We start from the raw sequence: 26,058 nt of genomic DNA, 5'->3' as shown, positions 1-26,058 counted from the left end.
ATACTGTGTTTACAATTAATAATACAATACTGCATTATACGGTAAAATGCCTATTTAATTTATGTAGCACATTGTGGTAGTACTTTCTTCTTATTATAGAGGGCGGTAGCAAACATTTTGTACTTTTTTTATAATGCGCGCGCCTAAAAAACCAGTTGGAATTTCCAGTTTCCTGATAGCCTAGGCATATTGTTCAAAGAAGGGTTTTAATTGTTAAAATTTCACCTTTATTTTCATGTAAGTTGATAATATATGTAATGTCTAATGATACAGTATTACTATACTTTACTAGGCCTCTTAGTTAGGCCTATAATTGGTTTCTCTTTCCTGAATGGTACTACTAGCATAGGCCTAGCTAGAGGCCGGATGCCGCATAGGTCTACAGTAGTACGATCAGCAGGCAGGGAGATGTTTATATATGCAGCCTACATATCCCTTACTAGGCTGTCCTCTAGGCCTGGACTAGACTAAAAGGCTAGGCCTAGAGATAGTAGACTTCTCTGAAAGAAGGCCTCTCTAACTAGATCTAGCTAGGCCTAGTAATAGTTATCTACATTATTAATCTAGACTACTACAGTATTCATACAGGACTACTACTACTACACGGCGGGTGTCACGAAACCTAAGATCACGAAAGCTCCGACCCCCTAAGACCTAAGATCACGAAAGCTAAGACCCAACACCTAAGATTACAAATACTAAGATATACTACAGCTTAAAAACAATACTTGTTTATCCATACATAATTTTAAACACAGTAGGTTTCATTTATTACCATAAATATAATTTAATATTACCGCAAAACATAGATAAACTCACATTATTTTCGCCCGTTGAGTAAATGTATATTTTTTCTTTACAACAAACAAACTTGACGGGTTGTTTGTTGGTATATATTTACTCCATTGTGTTGGTTCAGAGGATGTTTTTCTTACGCACCTGCCTTTCTTGTATTTTGACTCCAAATTTGTTGACTAACTTTATCCTGAACACCACACTTTAAAATTAGGACTTATAAGTACTTTCAGAAGGAGAAACACATAATAACAAATAAATAAATCCTTTAAATTGATGATTTTACAGATGTGTTTCTTTGTATACTGTAATGTAACTCCTCAAGCTCCCCATGCTCAATATTTTTGTTTCTATGGAGCGCCAAAAGAGCAACAATAATAGTACAAGTATAAAAACAGAAAGAAAACGAAACAAAAAAACTTATCGTGATTTTTAAATTAAAATTTATTTGCCAGTATTTATTTCTTCGTACTTGCATGATTATACTATTATCATTACAATTTTAATTTTACATTGTTCCATCCACACTGTAGATGGACTCCACAGAGTTTTCAGCCCTCTATATAATTTTTGCTCTTTTGACGTTCCATAGAAACAAAAACATTGAACATGGCCCATGGGGTAGGCCTACTGTACTGTAGGCTAGTCATTTTGTGTGCGAGAAAAACGTTTGTAAAATCATCAATTTAAAAATGTATTTGTTACTTTTTATGTGATTCTTTTTCATGAAAGTGCCAATTCTAAGGTGTGGTATTCAGAATAAATGTTGGGAGTTAAAATACAAGGCAGGTGCGAAAGATAAATATTTGTAATCTTAGGTCTTGGGTCTTAGCTTTCGTAATCTTAGGTCTTAGGGGGTCTTCGCTTTCGTGGTCTTAGGTTTCGTGACACCCACTACACGGCATAATGTTTACCCAAAATTTTGCATAAAATTCTTACTAAATGATTTTTTTAAAGCATAACCTATGTAACAATAGCATTGTTTAAAATCGTTGAATTTTAATTGTATAAAAAGATTTATTGTGAACATAATAAGTTGAAATACTTTTTCGACAACAAATATTAAATATCTTTAGTTAATGTACTTTAAACTTTTGTTTTTCAGAATCAAAATCTTAACAATGGTTGTAAGTACACGCAGTAAAGACACACTTAACAGAGCCTTTGTATTTGATGATAAAGAAAATGAGAACAAGGAAAATATGAAGGATAAAGAACAACATAAACAAGATGAAGAAGAAAAAGAAAAGAAACAAGAGAAGAAAAAAATAAAAGAAAAAACAAAAGAAAAAACAAGAAAGGCAGCAAAAGACCAACATGAACTTGGACATGAAGTTCGACACAGGTCATCTCATTTGCAAGATAACACAAACAAATTAAAAATACATGAAACTACAAGTACCAGAAATAGGCCTGTTAAAAAACAAATTAAAACCAGAAAAAGAAATATTGTAATTGCAGTAATTATCTTAATTGCAGTAATTATCTTAATTGCAGTAATTGTAGTATGTCTACTTCCATCTATCTTTTTGAGGTCCACTGCTGATGATGACACAGGAGGCACTTTAAGAAAGTACACTGGGTTAAACTTAGGAGAACTTAAATCAACATTCCCAACGCAAACACCATATTTGTGGAGATTGATCGGCTCAGCTTCAATTGATTTCTTTAAACATGATGATCCTAAAAGACCATCAGTGATCCTTCTTGCGGCTGGTCCTGATGCACATTCAACATTAGATGCATTAGCTTCTGACCTTTCAACCTCTTACACGTCAGGTGACCTAGTTACTAAAATTGACGGTAGCGAGTACAATATGTCTGATGCGGACATCGCGAAATATGAAATTGATAAAACGCTTGATAGTGGTTTTAATTCTGGCAAGAAAGTCGCCGTTATTCATCACTTAGAGAGCATTCCAGCTAAAGCGTCCATGATATTTCATTCCTACTGTGAAACTGACAATGCTCCTTTCAAGAAAGTCGTCATTATTTTTACGGTGCACGTTACAGATGAACTAAATCCAAAAGATAATCTAAAAACGAATGAAAAAATAGTGGAGAAACATTTGATACAAAAATGGAAGGATTCCGTGGATAAGGACCATATTGACGCCATGTTCAGTCGGGTTGCAACTGCAGTTGCATTTGTAACCCCTTAATCATTAATTAAATAGTATAAAGGCCAATTTACACAACGTAGCTTGTCCCGCGTATTCTATGATTTTGTTTTCCGCTTTCATATACCGTTACAGCTCGTCTGTGTAAATTGGATTAAATTTTTATGTAGTATTAATCCAAGCTCACAAATGTCAGGCCTGGGAATTTTAGTTGAAACCTATTTAATTCAATAGTACAAAATAAATAGGCCGATTTATAAACATAAAAAAATAAACGTAAAATCTGTATTCTATATTTTTGTTTCAGTATTAATCCAATTAATTAATCCACAAATGTATGGCCTGGAATTTGTACAATGTTTCAATTAAATGTTGTGTTCTTGGTTTGTAATGTGTTAATCCTTTGTTTAAACAGAATTTTAACTTGTCAAGTTTAGATTCAAGTAATAGTAAAATTAGTTTTGCTAAAAAAAACTCAGAAGTTGTAATATAAGACTAAATCCATAGTTAGATTATTTCCCCCCAAAAATTGCACTCAATATCTTTATTAAATATAGTTCATTATTAATATCTTACTGTATATATTTAAAAAGTTCAAACTTTTATTTGATAAAGAAAAGGTACTTACTGTATTAGTTTACAATTGTTTTCCATAAAAAAAACAATGATAAAATAATATTTTGAAATGAGAATTAAAATGAAACACCAGAAAAATGATTACTTCTTTTATATGTATTTCCTTCACATCGTACATTTATAAAATATATTTAGACAGTCAATACAATCTCTTTGAACCATAATTTAACTAAAGTTGATCCCAAAACCAAAAATAACATTTCTGCACATTGTGAATGCCTTTTTTTTATGGTAAAGCTCTGTCTACACTATCAAACTAGTTTGACAAAAAAGGGGTGCCCAAATATGGTAGTGATATAGTGGCACATCACATAAACTTTGATAGTGCAGAACTGTATCTTCTTGTATACAGTAGGTCCATTACAATTGCCAATGACTGATGACCTAGGTAGGTGCTGAGAAGCACGGAAGCATGTTCCAATTTCCCCGAAATACACACAATGAATTGACACAACTGTGCAATATTTAGTCCACCTACTGTATGCTTGAGACAATCTTGTTTAACTTTATGCAAGGTGCTCAATAACATTTACTCTAGCCAGTACAGTACCTTACATTTATACATTACAGACATAACACTGGCAGTACAATAACAAGATTCATGCAATCATCTCAATCACATTATGGTTCTTTAGGTTTATACTGTACATAGGCAGATCCAGGGGTGCTTTGGCCACTCCCTCTCACTTTCCCTGCCCCTCTCTCTTATCTTCCCTGCCCCTTCCCTACCCCTCCCTCTTACCTTCCCTACCTCTCCTTCTTACATTCCCTGCCCCTCTCTCACCCTCCCCACCCTACTTCCCTATTTAAAAAACCTGGATCCTTCACTGCGGTTAGTATAGTTAAAATCCATTTAAACAAAATTATTATTTTTTTTTATTCTTAAAATCCAGCTCATTGGCTGAATAAGTTTAGACTCAAATTTGATACAGTACTAATATACATTTCATATTTAGAAAGCAGAGCAGAATAATACATTAAAAATAATCATTGATGATAAAAGAAAAGCTAGGTTATCTAAACAGACTATTATATAAGATTGATTTATGATTTTTTAAAGAATACCAATCTATTTAGAAGACAGCATTAGAAAATTGTATTTCTGTGGGAGAACTAGATATTACACATAAAACTAGCTAGACTACTGACTACTACTACATTACTACTACAGTACTAACCTAGGCCTAAAAAACTACAGAAAACTGGTCTATGTTGCCTTTTCTATCGGTGTATTATATTAGTGACTATAAATAATATATAATCTCTTATGCAAAATGTACTGTAATTCCCTCAGAGGATCTCAAATGTTATAATGCACCTCTAAGCAGGCAATATCTGTATAATACAGTAGTTACTTAATAACATCATTAAATACAATTTTTAAAAAGAATTATTAGATGACCATTTGAAAGATTTCTCTTGAATCTAACGCTTATATTGTTATAAACTATCACTAAAATGTATACCCATAGAAATCAACAGGGATGTACTGTTCAGTTTAAACACTATGCATGGTATACTATATCCAACATACAGCATACTATATGCATGGTATGTGCATGATACTATATGCATGGGATGTGCATGATACTATATGCATGGTATGTGCATGATACTATATGCATGGGATGTGCATGATACTATATGCATGGTATGTGCATGATACTATATGCATGAGATGTGCATGATACTATATGCATGGGATGTGCATGATACTATATGCATGGGATGTGCATGATACTATATGCATGGGATGTGCATGATACTATATGCATGGGATGTGCATGATACTATATGCATGGGATGTGCATGATACTATATGCATGGTATGTGCATGATACTATATGCATGAGATGTGCATGATACTATATGCATGGGATGTGCATGATACTATATGCATGGGATGTGCATGATACTATATGCATGGTATGTATATTACTATGTATACTGTATAGAATTATACTACGTGCTACAGTATATATATGGTTTACTATGCACATGATACAGTATAGTATGATGGTATAAGAGAACATGATTGGTCAGAATGGCATCACATGACTACTGTTGTGAGGATCAAAAAATGTTCTGTTTCAGCTTTTAAGCTCTGTCTACACTATCAAACTAGTTTGACAAAAAAAGTGTGATTTCCTGAAATATGGTAGTGATATGCCCAAATATGGTAGTAATATGACATCATCGCTGGATCGGGTCCACATAAAGGCACATCACATTTTTCTGTCACATAAAGTTTGATAGTGTAGACAGAGCTTGGAGATGCAGCCACTTCGTCAAAAGAAATATAATCTTAATTATTACTTAATACTTTAAATGTTACAATACCTATAACATATAAATTGCCTAAAATAAACCTTCAAGTTATATTGCACTATATCTAATGAATACTTATTAATATATTAGCACTAACTCACACTTTAGTTTCCCTTTGTAATGTTAACTTTTTCAAAACACAGAATTGGATCTCTGATGGTCTCGACAAATCTACTTTATAAATATAAGATTTCGTTTTCAGTTATGCTTGATTAATTAAATAAAATATCACCAATTTTTACATTAATTAGCATACAACTGTACCTTTACAAAACATTTATAGCACGGAAGGTATTTTAATTTTTGCACATTTAATTAGTTAAATTTAACCTCATTTTAAAACGTCAATAAAATGTCTATGCCTACCTTTTACACTACTGTAACACTATAATAATAAAATTCTTTAAAATCTATCTTATTGTAGTTTAAAAATATAATAAATATTCTATTAAAATAATCCCTAAACTGTTTAATAAATAACTATTGTTGGAGATTCATTGTTGTAAACTAAATGTATGATTACCAAGCGTTGTGATAGCTTTTGCAACTACCACAAATTCAGAAATTTGAATTTTCATTTAAAAGATTTTGAAATAATCCACCATAAAAAAACTAAATTTAGTTTACAAAGCATTAGTACAACAATTATACCCAAAATATAAAATGTCTTATAATATTTACATCTTGTTGAACCGCTAACTTGGGACACTCCTATTAAGGGAATACTGTACCTGCCTGTAAAGAACACTGTGAAATATGTGAGGGGCAAAATATGCCACTTCAGCCAACTCCTATGGAGGATACACACCCCTATTAAGGGGACACACCTCAATTAAGGAAACAGTTTGTTGGGTTCCAAAGGTGTCCCTTTAATGGGAGTTCTACTATGTCCTATTTCTGCTAAACTTATCTTGTCCATAATGTCAAGCAAACTTTAAAAGCACTTAAAACTAACATTGTAATTTTCCTGAAATTTCAACTACCTTATCTTAATACTAAAGAAGATTTATTGTTGTTTATTGAAGAAGTTGCTGTATCAAAAGTGAATTGTTTTGTTATTTTGTTGTTGTTTACTTCATAATAAACGCATGCCAAATCTATCAAGTGTGTATTGACAAGATATAGAACATCTTGTATCAACCAAGTGGATGGTATCGTGAATTTTCTGTTGTAACTTTATTATAAACTCGCACCGAATCCATCAAGTAAGCGTCGTCAAGGTACAGAACATCTCGTATCAACCAAGTGGATGGTATCGTGAATTTTCTGTTGTAACTTTGTTATAAACTCGCGCCGAATCCATCAAGTAAGCGTCGTCAAGGTACAGAACATCTTGATCAATGGTTTGTAAGTCGTTAAACAACGTATCATCTTCGTCGCGGCGTAACTCGATCGTCCAAAGCGGGCTACGGAAAATACGCCTTCTTGGTTTAACCCAAAAGTTGTAGACAATTAAGGCTACAATGGTGACAAATACAATTGATAGGGTTAGCGTAACGCCAACGACAACTCCTACGCTACCCTTAGACGAGCTTTTAGTAGGCAAAATCCGTGACTGCTCCGTTACCGACTCTGTACTACCGACAACAGTCTCTACGGGATGTGTACTCGTCAAAGGTCCGTTTGATGGTTCGGTATTTGGATCCGACGACATTGTTGTTTTTATAGGTGAATGAACATGTTCTGTTGTTTCAAAATTTATACTTGTGCTGCGCCTCTTTGTGATTGGAGTATTTGAATCATGTGACATTGGTAGTGTGTCGCTGGTAATTGGTTGTACTGTTGATACATCTGAAAATTTAAAAATAGGAACAGATAAGAATGGAAGGCAGGAAAAACAGAGATTCCTAGCATGGCAGTACTTATTTATTGATTGTTTTTTCACAAAACTAAAATTCGCTTTTTTACTCCCTCATCTATTTTTTATTTAAGACAGGATCAGAATGTAAAATAGGTTAATTAGATTAGGTTAGATTTGTCAAATAATTTTATACACAAGTGAGAAACAAAGAGACTGATTATAGATTCAAACCTCTGCTTTTGTGGTAAAAAACTACAGTACCCTCTGTAGCAAACTTTCATGTGTCCTTAAAGTTATTAAGACACATTTTGGTTCCGTTTGTAATTGTTAAGGACCAAATTAAAATTGACAGTTTACTTCCCAGTTTTCAGGAAGTGCGCATTTGATTGGAGTGCAGCTGGAATATTGAATTGGGAGTAATTCGTTGAACTTGAGTCAGAGGAAATAATAAACTTTGTATTGATGGAACTAATAACATACAACCACCAGAAATAAATGAATTAGCAACTACAGTAGTAATACTGCAGTTTATTTTTACGAAAGTAATCCCTCTCCTTTGGGCTGGTAAAAAGGAAGTTTTGTTTTTCAAATTTTTTAATAGAACTATTATTTTTTACCTTTGTGTGGTTTTGTCTCAATTATATAGAGTTAGCCTGATATGCTCTGAAATATTGTTTACATTTAAACTATAGCTACCTCTGATATCTGTTAAATATTTATTATGAGAGCATTTGTGTGGCTGTATTCGTTCCAATTTGCTATTGCGAGCATCCATACACATGGGGTATCAAAATGATGGCAATGTACTAGGACAGATTTAGGGTATGTTCAGACCTACGGAGTTATGCTTTCGTATCACAGCCAAGGTCATATTTTAATGAGTGTCTTAAGAGCAAAGTGTTCAGATTCAGTGCAACGAAGTTGCGTTACAAACGGATATGATGTCACTCGCTGGCGATTAACCAAACTCTAACGCACACATAGACCTACCTTCGTTGTTATTAAAAGTAGTAGTGGTTGGTTTAGGAGTTACAGGCCTAGACCGAACACTTGGGCTCGGCATTTATCGATTGGTTGTCAGGCATACCAACCAGCCGATCGTTTTGGGGTTGGGGTTTATATTTGGTCTATGACCTAAAATATTTATGGCAGAAAAATGTTCGAATCCCGTACTTGCACCGGCTTCAGATTTATTTACTCGGTCTTTCGCCGCTTTATACGACGACCCCTTCAATTTCGTTTGGATATTAAATCCTTCTTTATGAGGATGGCCCATCTGCTAACGTGTCCGCCATCTCGTTGAACACAGACATCTTGTTGCCGGTGCTTTTACGCCAGTTTTTCACTTCCAACCGATCTCTGAACTCAGGGCTTCCCCTCAATGAAATAAGGTATTTTACTTCGGTTTCTCGCCAATGCGCACGCTTCGATGACATTTTAAATTAATTAATATAATAATATTAATAATTATAATACTGTATAGTGTAACAACAAAAGGTATGATTTTTTCGCACGTTCACCGATCACAACAAATGGATCAGCTTGGCTATACGATGAGGAGCACATGTCACGATGTGATGTGGCGAATATTGTAATTTGATTGGCTAGATATCTAACCTAGGTCATATTCATCGATGCGTGACTTTCGTATTGTAAGCGACGTCCACTAAACTCATACCTTGAGCTTTCGTAGCGTACGAAATATCAGTGTCGTACGAGGTGGATTTCACTAATCTTTTCCTGGTTCAGACCTATGGACTTGTACGCCGCGTACAATACGAAAGCATAACTCCGTAGGTCTGAACAGGCCCTTAAACTCTGTAGTATATATTGAAAACCACTTGGGAGAGTGGGAGAGGCTGCTGGGAGTAGGAAAGAATTTGCAGGGCAAGATGAATTTATTTTAGTTTCTAAACAAAGAAGTACAATGGGATAAAAATAAGTACAGTATATGCCTACATTTTGGTAATTGATAATTCCACTTTTAAAAATAATCTGTAAAAGATCTTAAAATGTCTATTGACAGAAAACCACAGAACTTCTGAACTACACAAAATAAGTAAATAACATCAAATGATGAGCAATAATATAAACACATTATTAAATTACTGTACATACCAGCGCATAAGGAACTTGGGGACGACGTGTTACAAAGTGTACAAAGGTCATTGACCTTGTAATATCCTGGTAAACATGACTCACAGCGATCACCAACTGTTGGCTCTTGACAAATACAAACACCTATGAAATAGGAATAGAGAGATACATTGTTATAGATATATATAACTATATATAAAGTTAATATTATTACACAATCAGATAACAGTAATCAATGCAATCACTGACATCATTGTGTAATGTTTGTTCAATGTGTTCAATCTCATATTCTAACAATGGAAATTGAATGTAAAGCTCTGTCTACACTATCAAACTATTTTTACAAAAAAATGTGTTTTTAATAATAAATAGAATTTGGGATTTGTTAGAATTTAAAAAAAGTCTGGTTTTGGGAGTTTCTTGTTTTTAGACGCTGGTATTGGGGAGAGTCAACTGTAATTTTATCAAAAACAAACTTATTAATAAATTAACTTATTTTACTATAAACGAAAACCACAATAATATAATATTACAATACAATCAAACCAAATCAAACGATTGCATATCCACTGATCAAAATGAATTTGATGAAAATATATCATTTAAAAAACCAACAAATCATCAGAAAATCGATATTAAAATAAACAAATTTATGAAATTTGACCTCAAATATTAGCAAATCACTGAAGCACAAAGGTCAACTTCCACACACTTTCTACTGTACATTCGTCTCTTTTCCTATTTCTAATTGTGACCAAGGAAATTACTAATTATAAGTTTCATGACAAATTTAAGATGTCATTTTCACTTTCTCAATTTCTCAAGTATTATATTGTACTTGAATTGTAAATGTGATTTATTATTTATTCAGAACAGAACATTAGGCCCAATTCATTCATCATCATCATATTAGGATAGTCTTATGTCAAGATAGTCTTATAGCCGCTGTTCAAAAAAGCTTTACTGTACAGCATGTCGCTTATAAATAGAGGTTTCAGCCTCTCGCTCTTTAGTACCAGTTGGTGTCGCTTATAGAGGTTTCAGCCTCTCGCTCTTTAGTACCAGTTGGTGTACCTTATATTATAAGAAATATTTCTTACAATAAACGCAGCTTGATTTTTGACGTAACATTTTTAATTATTGTTCTTTCTTGCTTTTTTTTAATAATAATAAGAAATAATAATTTTTTATCAATATTTTTTGTTAATATTAATCAGTAGTAAACATTTTATAATGCACATAGTTTGAAATGCTCTAGTTAAAAATTATAAAGTAGGGCCTATCAGGTATTAAATGCATAAATGTTTTGTAGATTAGATTCAGTTTTCTTTCTGTAGTGATTAGTTTCTCTACATAATCATGGTAGCCATATAGATATGCATGGCTTATTTTTATACTTCAATTATCCTATGCCTAGTTTATCACATGTGATCCTGGTACCCTGATAATCTAGTATTATTAGTACCAGTATGATTTTAATAATAAATGATAATGTTTGTGTATCTTATGTTATTTTATTCAGCTTCTTAATATTTTGAGCCTTTGTACCTACTGTATTTAAAATGAACTAGATATAAATTTGATTTGAGGGTTTTTTCTGCCAAGAAATAAATAGGAACATTAAATAGTGAATTGGAATCAATTTTCTTTTGTCAGCAGAAACAGGACAAATTAAAAATGTTCATTAAATGGGATTGTTAAATAGCCTGAAGCAAGTAAGGTAATAATACATACGAGCGGTAATGGTAATAAAAACAAAGAATCTACATATTATTCCTTATGACCGTTTACACACAACGCGGAGTGGGCTCTGGATAGATACGGATTCTATGTGGAACAAGCGATGTAGGTTTTCCGCTAATACCGTTACCGCTCTTCTGTGTAAATTGGTCTTTAAATGAGAAGCAGAAATGAATTCTATTGTTTACATACACCATGTAACCAGGGATGTTACGTATAATAGCCTGAAATATCTAGGGTGGAGGGTGGAGAAAAAGTTACTGTAGGGTTGGTGGGAAAGTACCGAGATATGTCTTGGGTTGGGGATAAGGTGTTGAAATGGACGGAAGGTCTTAAAAAGAGAGATATATTCCAAGAAAAATTAGGTACAGTATTTCTAAAGAAATTGTGTATTACAAACTGCAATTTTAAAATAAAGTCAACATGAATTGTTTGTGTAGCTGGCTTACCTAATATGACATGTTTTCCTTTATGCAAGTCATCATATTATGTTTGTTAGAACAATTATAAAAGCTTGTTTGTTTTAATAAGATCTGAAGTAGATTAGCAAACATTAGCTATGTTGTAATTGTAGACAAGCAGTAAACTAAAGGTCTGTTTGGTCGTGTTTATACAACACCCTAAATTTGAACACGGCTTAAATTTTTAGCGTGTTGTTCGGACCGAGGTCAACCCACCTTAACGTTTGCTGTTATACTAGAAATCACGATACCGTGTTGTACCGGAAGTTTCATCAACACGCAGTGCATGCTAGGATAAAAGGTCAAATCGTTGATCGCTTGAATTGGCGGAGCTGTTGTCAACAATCATCGTCGCCTTCTCGCTGTCCGACGATGTATTCGCGCGGTTTTTACCATTTTCATTATTGTATTCGTTCACGTTTGCATTGTGTTTATTTTGTTCTCGGTTCATTTAAATTAATAAAAGTTATTTTAAGGGCTTCATTGTTTCATCTATACACTATGGAAGAAGATGCCATTTTTGCGATGTTATTTTTTATTCTGTTTGGAGAGAGAAATGATAGAGGCCTACTGTACTACCACTACGAGTTGGCCCCACTAGGCTAGGCGTAAGACGTGGTAGGAGGATGATTGCTGGCAGCGAAGCAGCAATAAATGGGCCCAACCAATCTTGTTAGCAACGTCGCATGACATGATTGATATTACGACCTGTTTTAACGAGAGGTCAAAATATACCCTGAGGACACTTCCAACACGGTAACGGCGACCGGGAATCCACCAAATTTAGTAGCCTTTTTTGCAATTAAAATCTCATTACACGGAATCTCTTTGTTGTTATACAACACACTTCTCGTAGGCGTGTAGAATATGCGTGTAATAGCGTGTTGTATAAACGCGCCCTTAGATCTATTGTGAAATCATAACCATGTTTTAACATGGTGTGAAAATAAAATGAACTAACTCAATTTGTAATGAAAGAAGGTATTTTGTTCTGTAATTCTAATCTACAGAGCATGTCCTTAATTGGGGTGTCCTCCGAGTACAAGTTCTCGCATATATTGTCGCTTGTTCAACTCTCGGAAAAAGCGTATTGTCTCCTTTTAGTATGAATTATTACCCTTTGTTAACTTAAAGATGTATTGTCCCCCAAAAACATGAAAAATAAAGATGGATAAAATCAGAATTGATAGGCCATTTTGTAGTTTTAATAAAGTCAAGAAAAAAAATTTAATTATTTCACTTATAAAAAGACAAACGAAACAGTTAATTTTAACCAAAAAACCATTTGTCTCACAGACAATTTAAGTATTTTTTGCTTTAAATTACATTTTTTCAAATAAATTTTTCCGATCCAGTTTTTGGTCAAAGTGAATAACTATTTACGTGACATTAAAATGGCACACTGTACTATTTAAACAAAACAAAATGTTTTAGGGGGACAATACATTTCAAGTATCCTGTGAATAGGGATGCCAAACTACATACAACAATAATATCTAGGCCTAATTGTTAAACATTACTTAATCAGGCTTACTTACAGTATAATATCAATGGTTTGAATGCACTGTGTAAGTCTCTCATGAAAATGAAACAACATTTTAAAGCTATTAAACAACTTTATGATTGAAAGGATTTAAAAACACGTTTAGGACGTCAATCTTTCTAAAAATAGCTGATTAATGACTTGTAATTACTCAGCAGTAGATTGTTTTTTTTAAATCTCATAAATCTTTCTTCCAATATTATCATTATTACTTCAACAATATTTTCTTTACTTCAACTAAATTGACACGAATGGTTTATTTCTGGAGTGGCGAAATCATCACGATCTTCACAACAGAAACCATAAAGAACAGAACTTATTTCACTCTTAACTGGTTAATTATAATGTTATTTGTTTGACCAAAAATGTCTACAATTTCAAGATAGGGATACCATAAACCTTATAATTCAATGTTTCTACTCAGAGATTCAGGATTTTTCATTGTTGTTCTTGACTTTTTATACAGATTTTTTTCAATATATTTTTTGTTTTTTTATATGAATTGTAAATATCCAATACTATATTTTTTTATATATTGATTGAAATAAAGATGATTTTGATTTGATTGATTTGATACACAAAATAGGAAACATAATAGTTGAATATAACATTTATTATTACTAATGATGTGTATAATGTTTATGCAAAAATGTCCTTGATACTATCCACTTTATATTCAAATCACATTGTACAGTATGTTCAATAAATGATACATTTTATGGTGTTTTAGGAATTCACACACTAGTTTCTCATTATGTATTAAAGATGTATTGTCCCCCTAAAAAAATAATTCTTAAAACAATTTTGGTTGAATATTCCATTTTAAAGCAACATAATAGTTATCCACTTTGACCAAAAATTGGATCGAAAAAATATGTACAGTATTTACCTGAAAAATTTTAATTGAAGGCAAAAAATGGTCAAATTGGCTGCCAGCCAATGCATTTTTGGTTGAATTTAACCATTTATTTTATCATTTTACTAGTGAAAACATAATTTTTGTTTGTTTTTTTTTTCTATGGAAGTGATTAACTTTATTAAAACTACAACATAACATATTCAAAGTCTGATTTAATTAATCTTCATTTTTCATGTTTTGGGGGGACAATACATCTTTAAACCTTGTCTACACTATCATTATCAAACATTATGTGACAAAAAATGTGATGTGCCCATATATTGACATGATGATGCCATATCACTACCATGTTTGGGCCCATCACACTTTTTTTTGTCAAACTACAGTTTGACAGTGTAGACAGAGCTTTAAACATATTCCATGTATTGAAATTACGGTATATGTATAGCAGCATTTACTACATTTAAGTTACATTTACCCTAAACAGTTACTAAGAATACACTATGTAAAAAATTAAATCTCAAAGGGTGTTGGCAACAGATTTTGACAATAGTAGATTAAAATTGTCATGGAGATGTTATAAGTTGTTAGATTGGCTGACAAAAAAACAATACGTATGTAACAGATTGCTACAGGTATGTTATTCCAAAATGTCATGGTTTTGTATTCAAAAAGAAAACATTCTTAGCAATAATTTACAATTATATCCTTACCCAAAGCTCAGATATTTATTACAAATATTGGAACTTGTTTTTTATATTTTTTATTTGGGTGCGGGGAGAAGGGGTTGTATTTCAATAATAGCAATCATCCTTAAAATATATTCCCATCATTCTTCTTTGTAATATTATTGTTTTAAAATTTTATCATGTGTTTATAAAGTGTGAAGCATGTTATGTTATCATTTATGATATGCTTTTCCCTCCCATATTGATCAAATCAAATCTTTATTTGTTCCATACAGTATATAAAAATGTGTACATGGAAACATTGTTTCCTCAACAGAAAATATGGTAAAAACATTCACAAATACATCATACATAGAACAAATTCAAATTAAAACATTCATTAAAACATTCATCAATCCCACATAAAATGTATATTTAGGTTTAAAAAAAAACTCTGACACTGACAAGACAGTACTATTACTCCTCCCTGCCTATTTAAAAAAAAATGTTTTAATCAATGTTACATTTTATAACCAAATGATTGCCTTGTTTTAGGGGTTGCGGACATAGTTGTTGTTAAACATAGTTGCTGTGGTACGGCGGAGCAACACAAATTTAATGAATGTTAAAATTAACATTACAGTACAAACCTGTTGTTTTATTGCACGCCTGACCACTACACTGACATTCTACACAAGTGTCGTTCAAATAATAATATCCATCAACACACGCGTCACACTTATTGCCAATCCAGTTACCATGACAACTGCAAACACCATCGCTAAATATAAATATATAAACAAAAAATGAAATTACACCAACAGAAAAGGAGAGGGGTTATACAAATGTAATTTTATTTTATGGATAAAATTACTGAACTTTAGATAATTGATGATACATCAATCCGTTCTGTTGTAAAACCCTATTCGGGGACACCTCTATTAAGGTGGGACACCTCTATTAAGGTGGCACACCTCTATTAATTAAGGGCACACTTTTCCATGAAACAAAGCAATTTACAGTACTATTAATGTGTGTCACAACACTACCGCAACCTCTATTAAGGGGACACTCCTGCTTAAGGAGTAGGGGGGTCCTGGGGGTGTTCCTATATCGATTAAACCTACTGTCCTTACCTATCGCATGTGTTGTTCACTACTCCGTTGGCATGGCAATCACATGGTTGGCAAGCCTCCGAAGAGTTTACCTGGAAGAAGTCGCTATCACATAGATGACAGAACTCTCCGCTATACCCATGAACGCATGCGCATACTACGGTTTCGTTCGTACAATTAGCGACGTTTATTGTTCCAAGCGAATCACAAATACAACCTGAAAAATTAACATTTTAAAAGGTGAACCTGTATGCTTAAATATGGTAGTGATATGACATCATCATGTCCATATATGGGCACATCACATTTTGTTAGCCTAATTCATAAATTATTGTACTAATACTGTACTGTATGTTGATATTAGCATGTGTGTAATCAGGTTAATCGTCTTACCATTCTAAATCTGAATTAATTATGCATTTAAAACCAAATTAGACTAGAATTTAATTCGTCACTTTGACGAATTATAGGTGATCATTTTTATCATTTTAATGAAATTAAATTTTTTAAAACATGCACGTACGTTAACATACAATCGTAAAAAGTTGATGTACGCCATCCTATGACATGATGCATACGCTTCTAGTGCTGAGTTGTGCCTATTATATGCCATATACAATATGTACAGTATATATACTGTATATCTATATACAGTGTAGCATAGGTGAAATTACGGGACCCACATCATGTTCTAATTTTTTGGTATGATGCAATTATCATAATAAACTCGAAGATGGCAATTTCGAAAGATAATGAATTGAGCAAATAAATATAAGGATTGGAAGAGAATTTGACACGTAGAAGCGCAATGCGCGCTCTTTGAAATTTGTATAAATTTGACGAAAGAGAGAAAAAAACTACCTTTTAACTTAAACTGACCATTTCATAATGTCACAACATCCGATAGGCCTAATTTTTATACGAATTCATATCTACGTTTCATCAGCTTTTATAATAAATTATAATCTTCAAGGTCACCTTTAATTCTGAAGAGCTGTAAGATATTCAAATGTATGGTGTAGCTGAAATTACACGACCTAGGTTATTCAAGTTTTTACGCGTGATGAAGTAATCAAAATAAAAATGTTGACAACTCATTAGAAAGATAATTAATTGAGCAAGCACATACTAAAATTTGTGCGAAAATCGGGCTCAAATAACGGAGATGCGCTCTATTGAATGTGATAACCCACACAAATCGATAAAAATTCCTAATTTCTAAATTCAAGTGGCCATTTGATGACGTCATACCATTTTGTACGTCTAATGTGTATATACATTTGTATCTACAACTTATTGGCTTCCATAATAAGTTAAAAAAATTGGGGGTCACCTGCCATTCTGAAGAGTTATATTCATTTTAAAAAGTCCTTATTTTTTACCATTTTTAGCACTTTTGTACAATTAATGTGCGCATTTTGTCATTTTTAACGTGCTCGTATAGCGTTATTTTAAGTCGGAATGGACTCAAAGTCGGAGAATGTACTAAGGATTATGAGTAGAATATGATGTATACATCAAATTTTATTTTTTACCCTTTTTAAAAATCGCGTGCGCAAAAATGTGTTTTTGCGCAGTAATTTTTTTAAACACACAAATGGCCTATTTCATGCTCTAAATTGATAAAAACTAAATTTAGAGCTTTTTAAAATTTCAACGCGCGATTTCACGCGCATGACCTTGAAACGCCCGAGTTTTTATTTGCTAATATTTTTTACCTTGACCTCAAGTTTACGTGTAGTGATTTTCATTAATATGTGATAATGAATTATGGAGATATGATTGATAATGTGATTTCACAAAATGGCGTATACGTGACGTCACGGATGAGTGATCACGCTGAAAAGCTTATTAGGACTAAGTTAACGTATTTGAAAGACATTGTGAAATTTTGGTAATCATTAACATTAAACTTTTTGAGATATTTGTTACACAAAATCTGTACAGAGAGAAATAAATAACTAGACATGAAACTCGTCACTTTGACGAGTTTGGTTATCCGCCGCGCAAGTGGTGCAACATTAACATTAAGGGGATAGGTTGAGGACAAAAGGAAGTGTTCACGTTGGCATTATGACCTGAACTGAAGAATATGATCTGTTGTTATTGCTGAATTTTATTATTTAAATTCATATATAGTATACACAGTATAATCTGTATCCATATCACATACAGTGTAGAATAGGTGAAATTACGGGACCCACTATTTATTGCAATTTTTAACATGTTGATGGTTTTAAAATGAAAAGCGAAGTTAGCAGTTCCGAAAGCAAATTATCTCAGCAACAACGTATTAGCGTGTAGAAGAAATTTGAATACGTTAAATATTGATGCGCGCTCTTTTAAATGTAATGAATTATGACGAAAAAGATGAAAATACGACCTTTTTTATTTAACTGGCCATATGATGACGTCACAACATCCGATTGGCAACATTTTTACATAATTTCATATCTACAATCCAATAGCTTCCAGAAAAAGTTTTAATCGTGATTATCACATTTTATTCTTACGAGCTATAACAGATTAAAATTTACTGTAAAGATGAAATTGATGCCACACGTGATTTAAATTTTTAGGCATGATGACGTCAAAAAAATTAAAATATTTTTAACTCATGCGAAAGATAGTTGATTGACCTAGACAATATCAAAATCGGGGTGAAAATGGAAAACGGATAAGTGGAGATGCGCTCTATTCAATGTGATGAGCTATGACGAAAGATATAAAAATACTAAATTTTATATTCGCGTGGCCATACGATGACGTCACAATGTCCGGTTAGCCATATTAATACCTGATCCGATATCTACAACTCATCTACTTCCAGAATATGTCATCCACAAAAATTTGACCGTCTAGTTTAGAAATTACGACTGTTTAAAAAAAGGCATATTTTAAACGAATTTTTTAACCTTTTTATAAAAAACGCGCGCAAATTGTCCAATTCGACGTGCTCGTATGACGTATCTTTAAGTCGAAATTGTTTAAAATTTGGTAAAATTACTAGAAAAGGCTGGAAAAACATAAATCACGAGAAAAAAATACGTTTTCAATGCTACGTGCGCATCGCACACGTAGAAATGTGCGCACGCGTGGGAATTTTTGACATGCTTAAAACGACATGAAACGCGTAGAAAGTTGATTATAAATTAATTTTGCGCATTTTGAAATTTTAAATGTGCGTGCGCGCGTAACTTTGTGTAAAACACGCAATTTTTTTTCAACAGAAATTTAGCGCATGATATAAATTAAACTTTTGAAAAGTTTCACTTTAAAATGTTATTTGGTTTTCGACATATGTTAAATACGATAAAATCGTTAAATCGCGCGTACGTCACGTTGCGCAATTGTAAACATCATGAAAAGCTTCGCTTGACGACGTTACATAAATGTCAAAATGTTAACATAGTTAACAAAATGTTATGTTTGCGAGTTTTAGAGAAAAGCGTTACACAAAAATCATACAGAAAGAAAGAAGAAGAACTAGACATGAAACTCGTCACTTTGACGAGTTAGTTATCCGCACGACAAACGCCACGTGCACGCCATACGTTGCAATATTGCACACGGAAAAAGATTATGGCATTGTGACCTGAACCGAAGACTATGATATGTTGTTATTGCTGAATTCTATTATTTTGATTCATATATAGTATACACAGTGTAATCTGTATACATATCACATACAGTGTAGAATAGGGGAAATTACGGGACCCGCTATTTATTGCAATTTTTAACATGTTGATGGTTTTAAAATGAAACGCGAAGGTAGCAATTTTGGAAGGAAATTATCTCAGCAACAACATATTAACGTGTAGAAGAAATTTAAATAGGTGAAATATTAATGCGCGCTCTTTTAAATGTAATGAACTATGACGCAAAATATGAAAATACAACTTTTTTTATTTAACTGGCCATATGATGACGTCACCACATCCGATTGGCAAAATGTTCACATGATTTTGTATCTACAATCCAATAGCTTCAAGAAAACGTTTTAATCGTGATTATCACATTTTATTCTTACGAGCTATAACAGATTGAAATTTACTGTAAAGATGAAATTAATGCCACACGTAATTTAAATTTTTAGGCATGATGACGTCATAAAAATTAAAATATTTTTAACTCATGCTAAAGATAGTTGATTGACCTAGACAATATCAAAATCGGGGTGAAAATGGAAAACGGATAAGTGGAGATGCGCTCTATTAAATGTGAGGAGTTATGACGAAAGATACAAAAATCCTAAATTTCATATTCGCGTGGCCATACGATGATGTCACAATGTCCGGTTAGCCATATTAATGCATGATCTGATATCTACAACTCATCAACTTCCAGAATATGTAATAAAAATAAATTTTACCGTTTAGTTTAGAAACTACGATTGTTTAAAAAAAGGCTTAATTTTGACGAATTTTTGAAGTTTTTCATCAAAAAAGCGCGCAAATTATCATATTCTACGTGCTCGTATGACGTAATTTGAAGTCGAAATTGTTTAAAAGTTGGTAAAATTACTAGAAAAGGCTGGAAAAACATAAATCACTCGAAAAAATGACGTTTTTAACGCTACGTGTGCACCACGCGCGTAAATATTTGCGCACGTGTGGGAATTTTTGACATGCTCAAAATGACATGAAACGCGTAGAAAGTTGATTAGAAATTGATTTTTCGCATTGTAAAATTTTAAACGCGCGTGCGCGCGTAACTTCGTGTAAAACATGCCATTTTTAGTGCACAAAAAGTTAGCGCACGATATAAATTAGACTTTTGCTAAGTTTCAATTTAAATTGTTATATGGTTTTCGATCTATGTTAAATACGCGAAATTCATAAAAACGCGCGTAAGTCATGTTGCGCAACTCTGACGTCATTCAATTATAGGAAAGCACAACTTCACGTGATTGCCCATATCTTGACAAAGTTATAAAATGTTAACTTTACACGTTTTAGAGATACGCTCTGCACAAAAATGACAGAAAGAAAGAAGAATAATACAGAAAAAAAAAAAGATGATGAAACAGGACAGTTACAAGGAGTTATCCGCCATAGTGCGGATAACTAATAAAAAGTTGATGATGATGATGATGATGATTTCGTACAATCACAAGAGGTTATCCTGCAACTTCGTTGCGGATAACCAACTAGACATGTAACTCGTCACTTTGACGAGTTTGGTTATCCGCAGCGCAAGTGGTGCAACATTAACTTAAGGGGATAGGTTGAGGACAAAAGGAAGTGTTCACTATGGCATTATGACCTGAACTGAAGAATATGATATGTTGTTATTGCTGAATTTTATTATTTATATTCATATATAGTATACACAGTATAACCTGTATCCATATCACATACAGTGTAGAATAGGTGAAATTACGGGACCCGCTATTTATTGCAATTTTTAACATGTTGACGGTTTTAAAATGAAACGCGAAGGTAGCAATTCCGAAAGGAAATTATCTCAGCAACAACGTATTAGCGTGTAGAAGAAATTTGAATACGTGAAATATTGATGCGCGCTCTTTTAAATGTAATGAATTATGACGCAAAAGATGAAAATACGACCTTTTTCATTTAACTGGCCATATGATGACGTCACAACATCCGATTGGCAACATTTTTACATAATTTCGTATCTACAATCCAATAGCTTACAGAAAAAGTTTTAATCGTGATTATCACATTTTATTCTTACGAGCTATAACAGATTAAAATTTTCTGTAAAGATGAAATTGATGCCACACGTGATTTAAATTTTTAGGCATGATGACGTCAAAAAAATTAAAATATTTTTAACTCATGCGAAAGATAGTTGATTGACCTAGACAATATCAAAATCGGGGTGAAAATGGAAAACGGATAAGTGGAAATGCGCTCTATTCAATGTGATGAGCTATGACGAAAGATACAAAAATACTAAATTTTATATTCGCGTGGCCATACGATGACGTCACAATGTCCGGTTAGCCATATTAATACCTGATCCGATATCTACAACTCATCTACTTCCAGAATATGTCATCCACAAAAATTTGACCGTCTAGTTTAGAAATTACGACTGTTTAAAAAAAGGCATATTTTAAACGAATTTTTTAACCTTTTCATAAAAAACGCGCGCAAATTGTCCAATTCGACGTGCTCGTATGACGTATCTTTAAGTCGAAATTGTTTAAAATTTGGTAAAATTACTAGAAAAGGCTGGAAAAACATAAATCACGCGAAAAAAATACGTTTTCAATGCTACGTGCGCACCGCACACGTAGAAATGTGCGCACGCGTGGGAATTTTTGACATGCTTAAAACGACATGAAACGCGTAGAAAGTTGATTATAAATAAATTTTGCGCATTTTGAAATTTTAAATGTGCGTGCGCGCGTAACTTTGTGTAAAACACGCAATTTTTTTTCAACAGAAATTTAGCGCATGATATAAATTAAACTTTTTCAAAGTTTCACTTTAAAATGTTATTTGGTTTTCGACATATGTTAAATACGATAAAATCGTTAAATCGCGCGTACGTCACGTTGCGCAATTGTAAACATCATGAAAAGCTTCGCTTGACGACGTTACATAAATGTCAAAATGTTAACATAGTTAACAAAATGTTATGTTTGCGAGTTTTAGAGAAAAGCGTTACACAAAAATCATACAGAAAGAAAGAAGAAGAACTAGACATGTAACTCGTCACTTTGACGAGTTTGGTTATCCGCCGCGCAAGTGGTGCAACATTAACATTAAGGGGATAGGTTGAGGACAAAAGGAAGTGTTCACGTTGGCATTATGACCTGAACTGAAGAATATGATCTGTTGTTATTGCTGAATTTTATTATTTAAATTCATATATAGTATACACAGTATAATCTGTATCCATATCACATACAGTGTAGAATAGGTGAAATTACGGGACCCGCTATTTATTGCAATTTTTAACATGTTGATGGTTTTAAAATGAAACGCGAAGTTAGCAATTCCGAAAGCAAATTATCTCAGCAACAACGTATTAGCGTGTAGAAGAAATTTGAATACGTTAAATATTGATGCGCGCTCTTTTAAATGTAATGAATTATGACGAAAAAGATGAAAATACGACCTTTTTTATTTAACTGGCCATATGATGACGTCACAACATCCGATTGGCAACATTTTTACATAATTTCATATCTACAATCCAATAGCTTCCAGAAAAAGTTTTAATCGTGATTATCACATTTTATTCTTACGAGCTATAACAGATTAAAATTTACTGTAAAGATGAAATTGATGCCACACGTGATTTAAATTTTTAGGCATGATGACGTCAAAAAAATTAAAATATTTTTAACTCATGCGAAAGATAGTTGATTGACCTAGACAATATCAAAATCGGGGTGAAAATGGAAAACGGATAAGTGGAGATGCGCTCTATTCAATGTGATGAGCTATGACGAAAGATACAAAAATACTAAATTTTATATTCGCGTGGCCATACGATGACGTCACAATGTCCGGTTAGCCATATTAATACCTGATCCGATATCTACAACTCATCTACTTCCAGAATATGTCATCCACAAAAATTTGACCGTCTAGTTTAGAAATTACGACTGTTTAAAAAAAGACATATTTTAAACGAATTTTTTAACCTTTTCATAAAAAACGCGCGCAAATTGTCCAATTCGACGTGCTCGTATGACGTATCTTTAAGTCGAAATTGTTTAAAATTTGGTAAAATTACTAGAAAAGGCTGGAAAAACATAAATCACGCGAAAAAAATACGTTTTTAATGCTACGTGCGCACCGCACACGTAGAAATGTGCGCACGCGTGGGAATTTTTGACATGCTTAAAACGACATGAAACGCGTAGAAAGTTGATTATAAATTAATTTTGCGCATTTTGAAATTTTAAATGTGCGTGCGCGCGTAACTTTGTGTAAAACACGCAATTTTTTTTCAACAGAAATTTAGCGCATGATATAAATTAAACTTTTGCAAAGTTTCACTTTAAAATGTTATTTGGTTTTCGACATATGTTAAATACGATAAAATCGTTAAATCGCGCGTACGTCACGTTGCGCAATTGTAAACATCATGAAAAGCTTCGCTTGACGACGTTACATAAATGTCAAAATGTTAACATAGTTAACAAAATGTTATGTTTGCGAGTTTTAGAGAAAAGCGTTACACAAAAATCATACAGAAAGAAAGAAGAAGAATAAAAAGTTGATGATGATGATGATGATGATTTCGTACAATCACAAGAGGTTATCCTGCAACTTCGTTGCGGATAACCAATAAAAAGTTGATGATGATGATGATGATGATGATGATTTCGTACAATCACAAGAGGTTATCCTGCAACTTCGTTGCGGATAACCAATAAGAATAAGAATAAAGATTTCATACAATAACAATAGGTGATCATTTTATTCTAAATGATCACCTAAATATTCAGATCACTGTATATTATTGTTGTTTTCCCAAGGTCAGTACAGTACAGTAATTCTTTACGATAATACAGTACTACAGTGTGATCATCAGACCATGCAAATTATTTGTTAATTATCAGAATATTCAAATATTAAGAATTTCGGCCCAACTTATGAACGGAAATGAAGATAATAGGGGCTTTTTACTGAAAAACACAAAAGGCTATCCTATGAATGATACTAGGGCCTAGATGGCTATGCCAAATTATAATTTGACTTTAAATTTTGGAAATCTGTGATGCCAAAACGGAATATGAAAAAAAATTGATAACTAATCATCTTAATCATCTTAAGCCTATTTTCCATAAAGGATTGAACTGTAGAAGACATACCTTCTCGCAACGAGTAATAAACCATTGGAACAGTTTACCAGCTGACGTTGTTAATTCTGGGACAACTAACACCTTCAAGAATCGCATCGACACAATGTAGTTGATATGGGGTTAAAAAGGCATTCGCCTAAACTTTCCCATTATAACTAAACTAAACCAATAAATGTTTAATAGGCTAGGCCTATATTAATATAAAATATACAATTATTAGCTTAAAATATGGATAATTTATTAATAGGCCTAGGCCTATAGGTAGGCCTACCCTAGCTAGGCTAGCTAGCTAGGCTCACATTTATTTAACCATCAATCAATCATGACATTATGAAATGTTTATTAAAATTTAAAAAATAATGAATGAAATGATAATCTGCAGAATTAGCATATTATAAAGGTCCTAGGCCTATCAATTATAAACTAACAAATACTAGGCCTATTAGCCTAGGTATAAAGCACTAGGCCTAGCTAGGTTAAAAGGCCTCGAAGAAGAGCAGCCTAGGCCTACCCCTCGCTAGTCGAAAAATACCTACCCTGATAGTCCTGACATTTGACATCGATAAATGCTACCAAAATATAACAAATCCACAATGAAAATCGCATTATTGTTTATCAACCATGTGCATGTGCCGAAATTCTCAAACTAAATGTCTAAACGGAAATAATTTGATGACATAAAACGATGACTAACAAAAATCACGTTCTTTAAAAACTTCGACAGCCAAAGGAGAAGAAGAATTCAGTCTCTCCCTCTCGTTTTTCTTCTCATTATAAACACCAAACAATAGGCGGCGCACCCGTAAAAACCGAAATGATCATGAAACAACGAAACTTACAAAATGTTGTGAATGAAAGTGGCAATAATAATTTATAATAATTAATTAATAATAATAATAATAATAATAAAATAGATGTGAATCCAGTAAGAATAGTGAATTTATAAAAAATAAATTATCACTGGTCTAAAAACTATTTAGGCTCACTTTTAATATTTATACATTTTTGGGTGAACATTGGGGTGAACATTTTGCCATTTTCTTTTATTTAGTAGTAAACTATGACAATGATTTTAAATTAATCACAAATTAAGGTACATGC

The 26,058-nt window shown here is 32.8% G+C and overlaps 2 protein-coding genes across 2 annotated transcripts; one reads left to right on the top strand and one right to left on the bottom strand.

Moving 5' to 3' along the window:
* Positions 1–94: 94 nt before the first annotated feature.
* LOC140047081 (torsin-1A-interacting protein 2-like) lies at positions 95–3,567 on the top strand. Its single transcript, XM_072091892.1, has 2 exons — positions 95–237; positions 1,901–3,567. The coding sequence occupies exon 2, from the start codon at positions 1,917–1,919 to the stop codon at positions 2,955–2,957; it is 1,041 nt and encodes a 346-aa protein (XP_071947993.1). The 5' UTR covers positions 95–237; positions 1,901–1,916; the 3' UTR covers positions 2,958–3,567.
* Positions 3,568–3,632: 65 nt separating this feature from the next.
* LOC140047080 (uncharacterized) lies at positions 3,633–25,679 on the bottom strand. Its single transcript, XM_072091891.1, has 5 exons — positions 25,494–25,679; positions 16,185–16,380; positions 15,699–15,829; positions 9,799–9,921; positions 3,633–7,670 (listed from the first exon to the last, which is right to left on the bottom strand). Exons 1-5 carry the CDS (start codon positions 25,561–25,563, stop codon positions 7,117–7,119), a joined length of 1,074 nt encoding a protein of 357 aa, XP_071947992.1. The 5' UTR covers positions 25,564–25,679; the 3' UTR covers positions 3,633–7,116.
* Between the last annotated feature and the right edge of the window lie 379 nt (positions 25,680–26,058).

The sequence above is a fragment of the Antedon mediterranea genome, chromosome 4 (genome assembly GCF_964355755.1).
Source record: "Antedon mediterranea chromosome 4, ecAntMedi1.1, whole genome shotgun sequence".
Classification (NCBI taxonomy): Eukaryota; Metazoa; Echinodermata; class Crinoidea; order Comatulida; family Antedonidae; genus Antedon; species Antedon mediterranea.
Note: the sequence above shows the minus strand (reverse complement) of the source record. Positions and strands in the feature narration are given on the sequence as shown.

Excerpts from the sequence above, each read along its gene's own strand:
- LOC140047081 (XM_072091892.1), top strand. The coding sequence starts at position 1,917 with ATGGTTGTAAGTACACGCAGTAAAGACACACTTAACAGAGCCTTTGTA.
- LOC140047080 (XM_072091891.1), bottom strand. The coding sequence starts at position 25,563 with ATGCGATTTTCATTGTGGATTTGTTATATTTTGGTAGCATTTATCGAT. Across the intron at positions 15,830-16,184 it reads GTGAACAACACATGCGATAG|CGATGGTGTTTGCAGTTGTC; the intron begins GTAAGGACAGTA and ends ATTTATATTTAG. Across the intron at positions 7,671-9,798 it reads CCCAAGTTCCTTATGCGCTG|ATGTATCAACAGTACAACCA; the intron begins GTATGTACAGTA and ends TTAAATTTTCAG.